We start from the raw sequence: 12,775 nt of genomic DNA, 5'->3' as shown, positions 1-12,775 counted from the left end.
CTAAACTGGCGAGGCGTTTGTCTAACTTTTTGCCTGTGTATGTGGCATGCAAATATGTCGTCATGTGCTGTAGGACCGTTTTAGATAGCGATCCACCCTGGGGACATGGCATGAACATTTTGTTTGCAGTTCCTTTAACCCATTCTGCACTGTACTTTTTCAGTTTAGGTGCATGTTTTGGCAACTGTTTGCACAGGTGTACTAATGGAGTCATGTCTTCCATGTTTAAATCTGTTAACTTTCTATTATATAAAACACCTGTTATATCTTTCACTTTTTAAACAACTTCAACAATATGAGCGAGCACCAATCGTCGCAAGCTCCAATCCCATTTTTTCACAAAAATGTATACCTCCTTTTTCAATCAACAAACATCAATTCGTATTCTACAATATCTCAATTACTCAATCGCGTAATTTTCATGCTAGTTCCTTGAAGGAAAAAATATCCTATGACATCACAACAAACAACACATAAGACAGACGTTAATGGACTCGACAAACTGCAGATGGCTACACCGACTTCTGCCCCTAATGTTACCCCGACATGGGTTCTAAGCCCATCCTTTTCACAAGTGTCTTTAACCGCTGTCGTTTTCTATTTATTCCTATTTCATTCAGCACTATGGATGCAGGCTTCTTCTAACCGCTATATTAAGCGTAGGAATTTGGCCGTATCCTCTCTTCTCTGGTTTCCCCCGGTATCCTCTCTCTTCTCAGGCATCCTCCCGGTATCCCCCTCCTCCCAGGTGTCCTCCCCGTTATTCTTCTGTACTACTCAGTTACCATTTGAGTCACTATTTCCTTTCTCATATATATATATATATATATATATATATATATACATTCTACTCTACTTCTAACTGTATTTTTGTTCTCCCGCCTCCCTCCATTACCTTCCCTTACTTGTTCTATGGCATGTACTTTTTGCCAAAGCATTTAGTCTTTTTCACTCACCGTTCGCATGTTTCCTCTCTGGATGCTCGGGATCACCACCTTCGTCACCGCCTCTCCTGCCGTTCACCCGCTCAGCTGCTCGTAGGAGTGGGAAGGGGTTTTGAGGGGGAAACACAGGTCCCTTCAGACCTTTACCTGCAGGTTTTGCTTTTTACTCTAACCACTATCTACGGGGAACTTCACGGTCTAGTTAGCCGGATGGCAAAGGACTTGTGATATTGCAGAGGACCTAGAGTTACTTTATGTCGACGGTCAATGGGTGTCTTATCCAATCGATAATCGAAAAACCAACCATCCTCTGCTACCAAGTGTGCACCAGGACCCCCAACCGGCCCATAGAACTGAGGTTTGCCCAATAGCACTTTAAGATGGAATAGCAGCACCTGTGAGATGGATGGGGATGCAGAATAATACTCAAGCATCAAATCAATAATGACAACTCAACGGTTTGGAAAAGGGAGTCCATTTAATGACAAGTACAAAAACCGGGGAGTCTCATGAATATCAGTGGATGCGTGATCTTCCTCTCGCTTCACAACTCCAAAAAACTTCATAAAAAACACACCATTTATACTAAAAACTCATCATCACTGATGTTTAATGCTCAATCATCACTTTAGTGGCCATGTGTTAATTATTTCACTGTGGTTGGCCTCAAGACTGCATCTCCTGTCTGGAAAAGTTCTGATATCTTCGCCTGGCCCACTGCCATTCCTAGGTGTGAAAGTCTCACTTCTTCTCGCTTGGCAGGTCACCTGATTCAGACACCGTGAAATCACCTTCTTCTCCATGTAATTTGTGTATTTGATTTTCGTTTTGCCCACCACCTGCCTCTGGTTCCTTATCTTGACCTTTCTGAGCAGGATATTCTGTTCCTTGCTTCATTCATTGTAGCTACTGTTCGACTATTTTAGCTGATCTTACCTTGGCTTTTCTGGCACGATTTGCCTCTGCCGAGTTTCGTTTCTGCCTTTTATTCTTGATTTGTTAAATATGAAGCTCTCCTCTTGTGGCCTTTAGTAACCTTTGGTTGAATCTGCTTTTTGTGCATTGTGGAAGTATTCTTATATAGCGTACTTCTTTGAGATAGATATGTATATACGGTACTTGCAGCAACCTATCTTACTACTAAGCATAGCAAGCCGCACAATTTCCTAAGCTTTCTTGCGGTTCCAAGCAGATGTACATGCGTAACCTGGTCATATCTTCGTCATGCTCATGGCACAAGCTTCTTACATTTGACATCGTCCTTTCATCTTAGGTTCACAATGTCACTTGTCCATCGCGTTTCGTCTCTTTATGTCATTCTCAAGTCGTCATATCTTCTATATGCGAGTCAGTCCGGGTTCTTGTGACGTCATCATTCGTCTTCCATTAAGACCTTGCTAGCTCCTTCAGGGACTGTACTCTTCATTTTGTTTTATTTGTTGATATGGTTTTCTCAATGGGTACCTTAGTGTCCATGTTTTCCTTGGTATCAGTACATCCGTAGGTGCTGTTCTTCTGATAGGTACTGGACAGAGTCCCACTGCGTCTCTCTGCTGGCTTATTTGTTCATCATATGTCACATATTTCGGTGTGAACGTTCCTGGTACTTCAAAATGGACGGCTGGAGTGCGGGCCGTACTTGAGCCCTCTTCTACAGTATGCTTCTCAGGTGGTAGGTGCTACTCGGCGGTAGGCCGCACTAGGTGCTGTGCTTCTGAGGTGGTAGGTGCTACTCGGCGGTAGGCCGCACCAGGTGGTATGCTTCTGAGGTGGTAGGTGCTACTCGGCAGTAGGCCGCACTAGGTGCTGTGCTTCTCAGGTGGTAGGTTCTACTTGGCGGTAGGCCGCACTAGGTGGTTTGCTTCTGAGGTGGTAGGTGCTACTTGGCGGTAGGCCGCACTAGGTGGTATGCTTCTGAGGTGGTAGGTGCTACTCAGCGGTAGGCCGCACTAGGTGCTGTGCTTCTCAGGTGGTAGGTGCTACTCGGCGGTAGGCCGCACTAGGTGCTGTTCTTCTCAGGTAGTAGGTGCTACTCGGCGGTAGGCCGCACTAGGTGGTATGCTTCTGAGGTGGTAGGTGCTACTCAGCGGTAGGCCGCACAAGGTGCTGTGCTTCTCAGGTGGTAGGTGCTACTTGGCGGTAGGCCGCACTAGGTGGTATGCTTCTGAGGTGGTAGGTGCTACTCAGCGGTAGGCCGCACTAGGTGCTGTGCTTCTCAGGTGGTAGGTGCTACTCGGCGGTAGGCCACACTAGGTGGTATGCTTCTGAGGTGGTAGGTGCTACTCGGTGGTAGGCCGCACAAGGTGCTGTACTTCTGAGGTGGTAGGTGCTACTCGGCGGTAGGCCGCACAAGGTGCTCTGCTTCTGATGTGGTAGGTGCTACTCGGCAGAAGGACACACTTGGTGCTGTGCTTCTCAGGTGGTAGGTGCTACTCAGCGGTAGGCCGCACTAGGTGGTATGCTTCTGAGGTGGTAGGTGCTACTCGGCGGTAGGCCGCACTCGGTGGTATGCGCTACTCGGTGGTAGGCCACACTAGGTGGTATGCTTCTCACGTGGTAGGTGCTACTCGGAGGTAGGCCGCACTAGGTGGTATGCTTCTGAGGTGGTAGGTGCTACTCGGCGGTAGGCCGCAATAGGTGATATGCTTCTGAGGTGGTAGGTGCTACTCGGCGGTAGGCCGCACTAGGTGCTGTGCTTCTCAGGTGGTAGGTGCTACTCGGCGGTAGGCCGCACTAGGTGGTATGCTTCTGAGGTGGTAGGTGCTACTCGGCAGTAGGCCGCACTTGGTGCTGTGCTTCTCAGGTGGTAGGTTCTACTTGGCGGTAGGCCGCACTAGGTGGTTTGCTTCTGAGGTGGTAGGTGCTACTTGGCGGTAGGCCACACTAGGTGGTATGCTTCTGAGGTGGTAGGTGCTACTCAGCGGTAGGCCGCACTAGGTGCTGTGCTTCTCAGGTGGTAGGTGCTACTCGGCGGTAGGCCGCACTAGGTGCTGTTCTTCTCAGGTAGTAGGTGCTACTCGGCGGTAGGCCGCACTAGGTGGTATGCTTCTGAGGTGGTAGGTGCTACTCGGCGGTAGGCCGCACAAGGTGCTGTGCTTCTCAGGTGGTAGGTGCTACTTGGCGGTAGGCTGCACTAGGTGGTATGCTTCTGAGGTGGTAGGTGCTACTCTGCGGTAGGCCGCAGTAGGTGCTGTGCTTCTCAGGTGGTAGGTGCTACTCGGCGGTAGGCCGCACTAGGTGGTATGCTTCTGAGGTGGTAGGTGCTACTCGGTGGTAGGCCGCACAAGGTGCTGTGCTTCTGAGGTGGTAGGTGCTACTCGGCGGTAGGCCGCACAAGGTGCTGTGCTTCTGAGGTGGTAGGTGCTACTCGGCAGAAGGCCACACTCGGTACTGTGCTTCTCAGGTGGTAGGTGCTACTCGGCGGTAGGCCGCACTAGGTGGTATGCTTCTGAGGTGGTAGGTGCTACTCAGCAGTAGGCCGCACTAGGTGCTGTGCTTCTCAGGTTGTAGGTTCTACTTGGCGGTAGGCCGCACTAGGTGGTTTGCTTCTGAGGTGGTAGGTGCTACTCGGCAATAGGCCGCACTAGGTGCTGTTCTTCTCAGGTAGTAGGTGCTACTCGGCGGTAGGCCGCACTAGGTGGTATGCTTCTTAGGTGGTAGGTGCTACTCGGCGGTAGGCCGCACAAGGTGCTGTGCTTCTCAGGTGGTAGGTGATACTTGGCGGTAGGCCGCTCTAGGTGGTATGCTTCTGAAGTGGTAGGTGCTACTCTGCGGTAGGCCGCAGTAGGTGCTGTGCTTCTCAGGTGGTAGGTGCTACTCGGCGGTAGGCCGCACTAGGTGGTATGCTTCTGAGGTGGTAGGTGCTACTCGGTGGTAAGCCGCACAAGGTGCTGTGCTTCTGAGGTGGTAGATGCTACTCGGCAGAAGGCCACACTCGGTGCTGTGCTTCTGAGGTGGTAGGTGCTACTCGGCGGTAGGCCGCACTAGGTGCTGTGCTTCTGAGGTGGTAGGTGCTACTCGGCGGTAGGCCGCACTCGGTGCTGTACTTCTGAGGTGGTAGGTGCTACTCGGCAGAAGGCCGCACTCGGTGCTGTGCTTCTGAGGTGGTAGGTGCTACTCGGCAGAAGGCCGCACTCGGTGCTGTGCTTCTGAGGTGGTAGGTGCTACTCGGCGGTAGGCCGCACTAGGTGCTGTGCTTCTGAGGTGGTAGGTGCTACTCGGCGGTAGGCCGCACTCGGTGCTGTGCTTCTGAGGTGGTAGGTGCTACTCGGCAGAAGGCCACACTCGGTGCTGTGCTTCTGAGTTGGTAGGTGCTACTCGGCCAGTGGAGTAACTTTGCTGAAAATGTTGGGGGGAACATGACATCTGAAGAAAAGGTGCCCCAGCCAAATGAATGGGGACAAAATGGTGTGCCATGAAAGTTGGGGGGGACCAACACCCCTAAAATTACGGCCATGTCTCGGCGGTAGGCTGCAGTAGGGGCTGTGCTTCTCCGGTGGTACGCCGCAGCAGGATGGGCGGTAGGCCTCAGCTCCTGTCTAGGGTTTGGGATTTAAAATAACACGCCTAGCGCGGGAGGATTCCTTTCGCGTTTCATTTATAAACCCAGAAAAAGCCTAAAAACAATATTTCTTTCTTTTTCGAGGGACTCGGGAGCCGGGCCGGAAATTGGAATAAGGGGGGATTTCAGTCCTGCTAAAGCCGGGTGTGAACGGCGCACTTTCTCCTCAGTGCTTCTTTTGTGCGCGAATGGGGGCTTTTTTTTCAATTTTCAGCTGGAGGGGCGGGGGGGGGGGGGGTGGTCTGAAAGCAAAAAAGGCCTCCCGCGCCAAATCTCTCTTTTCACATTTTTTCTCTGAGAAACTTTGCCGGTTGCATTTAATGGAAAGCAGATGTGCGCTCCGGGAGCAGAGGCAGGGGGGGGCTGGGGGTAGGGAAGGAATATTGCTGCAGCATCACTGCAGAAATAAGGGGGTGGGTTTTGGAGGGGGGGCGGCAGTAACTACCAGCTGTGGACTCGTGCACTCTCCAGTCATATAGTAAGCACGGAGAGTGGCGGGGTGGGGGAGGGCAGTCGCTGAGGTAAACACAGAAAAACGTACAACACAAAAATTGGGGCAGGGAGCCTAGGAGAGGGCCAGCTCCTCACAGCTGGGATGCGAAGTTCAGCAGGAAGTTTGTGCAGGGAAGGGCGCGCGGGAGGGGGCTCAGTCTACAAGTCAGTCAACAATACACAGTTGAAAGGAGGGACGTGTATAGTCCGAAAGGGGGGGGGGGGCACAAAGACAATGGCTTGGGACCTTCCCCGTAGAAAAGGTATGAGCCTGTTATTCGCCCCTCTTTTATGAGGGTTATTTAAATGAACATGGGATATTTATATGTGCAGTTGAACAACCCAATGGATAACACGTTTCCCTCGAATTTGCCCCCAATGGGGAACGTGGGCAGTAACTCCCTGTTGAAATGTATTGATTAAGCGAAGTTGGTTTAAAAATGAATAACATTGAAAATACAATACTAGCTCTCAACGATAAGGGTCCCTTCTTAATAAGGACCGCGGGGAGGTGCACTCGGAGGCCCTCTCTCGCACCTCCCTCCTCCTCCGCTGTCCTGCTAAATGCGGGAGGGTGGGGGCTGGCTCGCACACCCCCAGGCTGGGTCTCTCCCCTCTCCGGTGGGCTGTCCGAAGAGGTTGGCAAGTGAATGGGGCGGAGAGGACGGCGAAGGGGAAGGGCACACGCTGAGCAGCAGGCGGCCAGAGCTGGACCTGGCCTGGACCCCCACACGACTGACTGCGGGCCTCTAGGGGAATTAGGCGCCCTCTGCCCGGCGTGAGTCACGTTTCCCTAAAAAGGAGCGCTTCGCGGACTCGGAGCAGGCGGCGAACGGACTCGCGGATTTAGGGGAGGATATTGAACAAGAGTTTGGTCATTTCTTCTGCGCTCCAGGGGGGTCGGCGCGAGAGAACCCTGCATTAAGCTCCACGTATTTATAATTATATATTTTGAGGGGAGTATATCCAGAATTTACGGGGAGTATGACTGCTTGAATATCGCCCTCAACTGAGAACTGCAGCCCTCGGGCCGTGTCTGGTGCGCCTAGAAGCTTCGCAGACTTCAGGGGGCGCCTTTCTCCTTTTGACTGCTCCGGACGTTTGGGGACCCCACACTATCCCAGGATGGCCCCTGGACCATTCTCCCGTGCCCTATGGATTTGGGGCTGCTGCCTGCTGGCGGGAACCTGTGCAGCCAACTACCCGCAGCGCTATAACCTGTACACCGGCGGAGTAGCGCCCCAGAACCACGTGCAGACCGCTCAGGGCGTGTCCCAGGTGCAGAATGGACACCGGGCCGCCAGCCGGCACAGGTAAGACCCGACTGGGTTCTAGCGCGCAGCGTGCTATGCGCGAGGCTTCGGGGAGCTCAGTGCCGAATGGTCGGAGAACTGCGTTTAGAGCGCTTGGAGATTGGGAACGGGCCACGAGGCACCTGTGTGCGCGCATGAATGATTCATATAGCGCTGCACGCGCCTAGAGACTTCAGAGACTTTGTAGTCTAGGGGAAGGTTTTCAAATGGATTAACTTCTAAGCGCTGTCCAGCTGAGAAAGGAGCACAATTGCGCACGTATGGGTCAGCGCATGGTACGGTAGAGCCGCATACATCAAACAGACACGCCAGGGAGCTTGAGGTCCAGAGCCAATGATTGTAAATTTAATGACATCTGGTCCTGTACAGGCCGAGAAAGGGAGCAGTGCAAGGCTTGTATAGCGCCTTGCGCACCGGAGAGGATTTAAGGAGTTTGCGGTCAGATGGCGAGGAGGCTTCTGAATAGTGCGCCACTGCGCACGGCATCACCTCTAGCCGCTTCCAACCTAAAAGGCTGCCATGATGGCGAATGGTTCACCATTGCGCCACAGTCCATGGGGAGATGTGGCTTATCTGAAGAGAGACTTCTAGAGCTAATCACTTCGAAGTGACTCGACTCTAGGCGCTTGCGGGCCTAGAAAGACATGGCTTGCGAGTTTAGAGGCACATGCGTGCATGAATGAACGGTTTGTATGCCTGTATGCCTCCCCGGGAAACACTGAAAACGGAATCTCCTTTAACAGTCACGGGATTGAGGAAGGTTAAAAGTACTCGTGGGTAGTTCGCATAGCGCCTTAAAGGCCGCTTGAGGTGCTAGAAAGGAAGACTTGTAGATTAAGCCGAATCAACCCTCTAGCCGCCCCGTGCCAGAGAGATGGGGGGCGCCAGGGATTACAGAAGCCCTGTTAATAAGAAAAAGCGCTGCGGTCCCCTAGGGCTTCGAGGGCGGGAGTGGTGGTTCGAAGAAGGACTAATTTAAGCGATTAATAGCTCACACAGGCTAGGGATGCACATAGCGCTTCATGCCCCATAAAAACTTCGGAGCGCTTGAGATCAAAAGGCAAAGGAAAAAAAACAATTGGCTGCTCAGTTGCCCAGGCTTCTATGTTGTAAAGCACCTCTAGGCTCCTATGAATGAGGGATCTGCTAGCGCCGCGTGCTGTGGAGCGTTTAGAACTTTAGAGTGCCTCGGGCAGGTGGGAAGGAATACACTTACAAGTGGAGCTGTAATAAAAATGTCTTAACCAGGTCTGCCTTCAGCCACTGGCTTATAAGCAGTGTGTTTGTCCTTCACTGAAGTCCTGTTAAAAATAAGCATTGGCAAAGCCAACAGTTTTGGCTTTTTATATAAATATTAGGCATTTGCCAGGCATTGCTATTAGAGGCCCAGGTACTCACACCATTGTGCAGCTGCTACCATCAGTGGCCAGTTAATACCACTGCGGCAGTGCCTGGCAAGTGCCTTTCCTATGCCTACACAAAGCCCAAACTGTTGGCATTGCCAATGGCTGTTTAACTCATGTCCGATCCTGGGCCCAGCTGTGAAACTTAGTAAAATCACTAGTGTGCACAAATATCACGGCGATCCACGTGGTCTCCACTGACTGATCCTTGCACTACCACGCTCACACTTCACATATAATAGGCAAGCCGAGCAAGCCACCTGCATGTGGCAATTAAAGACCCGTCCTAACAGACGTCAAATATCAGAACCCTACTCCTCTCTACTCATCTTCTGTATCTCGATCTGTCCAAATACAGCCTCGCATTATCGGTACACAATAGGCTACTTCATCTGGACACAGACACCTCAAGTGCTCTCAACACGAGCCACTGAGAAACTGACCCATACACATTACCCAGGGTCTGCCGAACTGCACGTAACAGCTCAATAACACTCTAGCAGAGAGCTCCCTTGCACTACAGACACACGAGGCGCCTTCTGGACACAGATACCTCAAGTGCTCTCAACATGAGCCACCTAGAAACGGACCCGCACACATTATCCAGGGTGCACCGAACTGCAGGTAACAGCACAATAACACTCTAGCAGAGAGCTCCCTTGCACTACAGACACACGAGGCGCCTTCTGGACACAGATACCTCAAGTGCTCTCAACACGAGCCACCTAGAAACGGACCCGCACACATTATCCAGGGTGCACCGAACTGCAGGTAACAGCACAATAACACTCTAGCAGAGAGCTCCCTTGCACTACAGACACACGAGGCGCCTTCTGGGCACAGATACCTCAAGTGCTCTCAACACGAGCCACCTAGAAACAGACCCGCACACATTACCCTGGGTCTACCGAACTGCAGGTAACAGCACAATAACACTCTAGCAGAGAGCTCCCTTGCACTATAGACACACGAGGCGCCTTCTGGACACAGATACCTCAAGTGCTCTCAACACGACGATGGGTGGTTGTCTGGTGCTAGAACCCACCTAGAAACAGCCATGCACACAGCATGGAACTGCACGCCACAGCACAATAGCACAGCTATTTGGCATTTTCCTTCTTCCCCACCAGCCAGCCCCGCTCTTTCAGACCCGCCAGAGCGCCACGAGACCGTGCAAGTGGCAGCAGAGTGTGGTATAAAAGGCAATAGCATAACATAGCAGCAGGAGGTGGGGGGTCCAAAAGGAGCGTGGCATAGTGGTGCACAGTTTCAGCAAAGTAACCTGGAAAGACTGTAGGAGGTGGATTATGCGGGCGTGCTAGGAGAGTGCAATCTCGCTTTTGGCACTGGCACAACGTGTGATCTTGGGCGTACCACCATTGTCCATCCACGCTCTTCTAGCACCACGGCCACTTACTATCGCAGCCCAACCCCACCTGGGACAAGTCCCGCTGCTGTAAGAGCACAGCAATGATGTTTGGAGCAGTGAACACGGCGTAGCGTAGCCTATACACCGCGTGCCACCACTGCAGAACATTACTCCACTCCACCACACAACCCAGTATAGTTCTGCATGAAGTAGCATACTCGCAGTTATCACCTGATGCACATGGCCTCCTTTGAGGAAGGTGGACCCGTGCTTCTAGCGCCAAGAAGCAATACACTTTGTATGTGTGCGCTATAAAAAACCTAAACATTGCCTCGCTTCCTCTGCGGCCCCACCGTCTCAATGTTATTCCTCACTCTCTCGTCCCCGCACACGGCACTTTGCGACGGCTCGGCGGCAGGAATACGCACTACGCAAGAAACCCCCCTAACATTTCATTATTCTGCCTCAGAGGTGGAAATGCAAATCATTGGAAGGGGGATCTCACAAGGGCCGGGGTGGGGGAGATGGGGTTTGGAGGACTGGGCGGAGTTCCGAGGAGGCAGAGCTTGACAAATGGACTCCGCTCAAAGGTCAACGTTCAAAATAATAGTTTTGAAGTGGTGCAATTTTTTTCATGGTGCTTCTTTTCCAAACTCCACACTGTACATCAATTCCACTTGAAATCCCTTCCATGGTAGTGGTGCACCCAAAAATATGTTCACATGGTGCGTACCGTACTGTGGTTTGTGTACTTTTCAAGCCATCTTTTATAAACATAGAAATATGTTTAGGAAAAAACATCTCCCATCTTGAGACACTACAAATACCAGAATCCATTTCAAGGAATGGGCACTGAACCCCCAGCTTCTTTGCGTGTGTTAACCTAGTCCCTGGGCACAGCTGAGGGCTACAGGTGAAGCTGGTGCCTCAGTGATCTAATCGTCTCTGTGCACTGCTGCCCCCAGGTTGAAAGAGGGTCAAAGACGCTCCAGTGACCTGGGGGGGGGAGGGGGCAGGGGGAGGTGGGCGGGCATGAATGATTACCATGAAGGCATGTCTCGAGATCCGGCTAGACATCCGAGGCCGGATTTCGGACCCATTGGCCAGCGCTGTTTGGACTCCTTCCTTCTTCCCATATCATTCCCTCGCACCTCTTGACCTCCAGCGCCGTGACCTGACAGCAGTGTAAGCGCTATTTTTTAAATGATGTTATATCGTTTTACAATAACTTTTAACATTGTTAACATTTAAGGAAAAATATCCAATCAATAAAATTCTGTCTCAAAATTCCCAAGTGTAAAAAAAACTCGGAAATTGCAATTTTAAAAAACAGATGGAAAATAAAAAATATTCAAATTTCATCCACAAAGCGCATTGAGGCCATACACATGGGGGAAAAAAAGGCTATTTAAATAACCAAATACAATACAATATCGAAGATGTACATAAAAACATCAATTACATATATGGAAAGCATATCATAATACTCATTTAAACTCATTACCCCTAAAGTGCGGTTACAATGTCAGAGTAAGTGCTATAAAGGCACCATAACATAGCATGACGTCACGTACCATAACATAGAAGACAGTTTTCTAATCTAGCACCACAAAACAAGACAGCACAGGGTGCAATGACATGGCAGCACATTACAGCATGCTATAGCATGCAGTGGTTGGTGGAGCACGTGGGCTATTACACTCAGTCCCTGCACTCGTTGAGTGGCGCGCAACCCTCCTTGTTTTCTGAGCCCTTTTTGGCAGGATAGCTCAGCAGGTTGAGTACCTGGCAAGAGACTGCACATGCATATTAGGTTGCTTATACACGCGCCTCTGGTAGAGTCAAAGTGCTACAGGCGAACACGAGAGGCGGGGGCTTGCAAGAAGGCAGGGAGTTCTGAGGAGAGTAAAAGGAGGCAGTGGCCAGCTTTGTTAAATAGGACCCAGAAAGGATGAAAGGAGGTGGGGGTTGCTAGGAAGTGGGCCATAGCCATTAGAGGGGTTCAGGGAGGAACTGGTTCTGCATTAAAGATGGTATCAAATGGTACAGAGGAGACTTAACAGGGTGCTATGAAGCCAGTAGTGAAGCGCTAGAAAGGGATAAGGACGGTGCATCATATAAGTAGTTATATCGAAGAATTGACGAGCAAGAGCTTACAGCAGCTCCTGGGTATCTGGCATCGCCCAGTGTGCAGACGCTACCTTTGGGCATCAAGGAGCGGGCACATGGCGAGTGGCAAATCTCACCTCCACATAATAATAATAATAATTTGGCATTTATATAGCACTACCTCGGAAGGATGAAAGGCTGAGTTTGGCCCTGCCGGGATTCGAACCTGCGTCAGAGGATGTCAAAGCGAGCGCTCTACTCGCTGTGCCACTTGACCAGCACATGACAGGCAAACTCTCCCTTTGCATGCTGTAAATGTCTTCTGGGTGTGTCCTAATTCCCCCTTGTGAACTCTCCCAAACGCAGAGTTAATGTCAGATTGGCATGCTTGTCTGGGAGCAGCTGCCCCGGGCAGGGGGTGCCCCCCACTGGTAGCGGCAGGCGCCAAGCTGCCCAGGCTCTCCTAAACTGCAAGCAGGAGCTAGATGGCTGCACGTAATTTCCATCCCTATATTATAAGAGAGGCTTTCTGGAGGCCTCTGTAAACCTGACGGGTTTTCAGGATATCCCTCTTTAAAATGTCC

The 12,775-nt window shown here is 51.2% G+C and overlaps 1 protein-coding gene across 1 annotated transcript in view; it reads left to right on the top strand.

Moving 5' to 3' along the window:
• The first annotated feature begins 6,616 nt into the window (after positions 1–6,616).
• Positions 6,617–12,775, top strand: part of EMILIN1 (elastin microfibril interfacer 1) — a 183,455-nt gene continuing 177,296 nt past the window's right edge. The window contains exon 1 of the mRNA XM_069605523.1: positions 6,617–7,310. Coding sequence (XP_069461624.1) covers positions 7,123–7,310 — 188 coding nt within the window. The 5' untranslated portion in view covers positions 6,617–7,122. The remainder of the gene's footprint in view (positions 7,311–12,775) is intronic.

The sequence above is a fragment of the Ambystoma mexicanum genome, chromosome 4p (assembly GCF_040938575.1).
Source record: "Ambystoma mexicanum isolate Mex_15411 chromosome 4p, UKY_AmexF1_1, whole genome shotgun sequence".
Taxonomy (NCBI): Eukaryota; Metazoa; Chordata; class Amphibia; order Caudata; family Ambystomatidae; genus Ambystoma; species Ambystoma mexicanum.
This window is presented reverse-complemented; position numbering and strand designations above follow the sequence as displayed.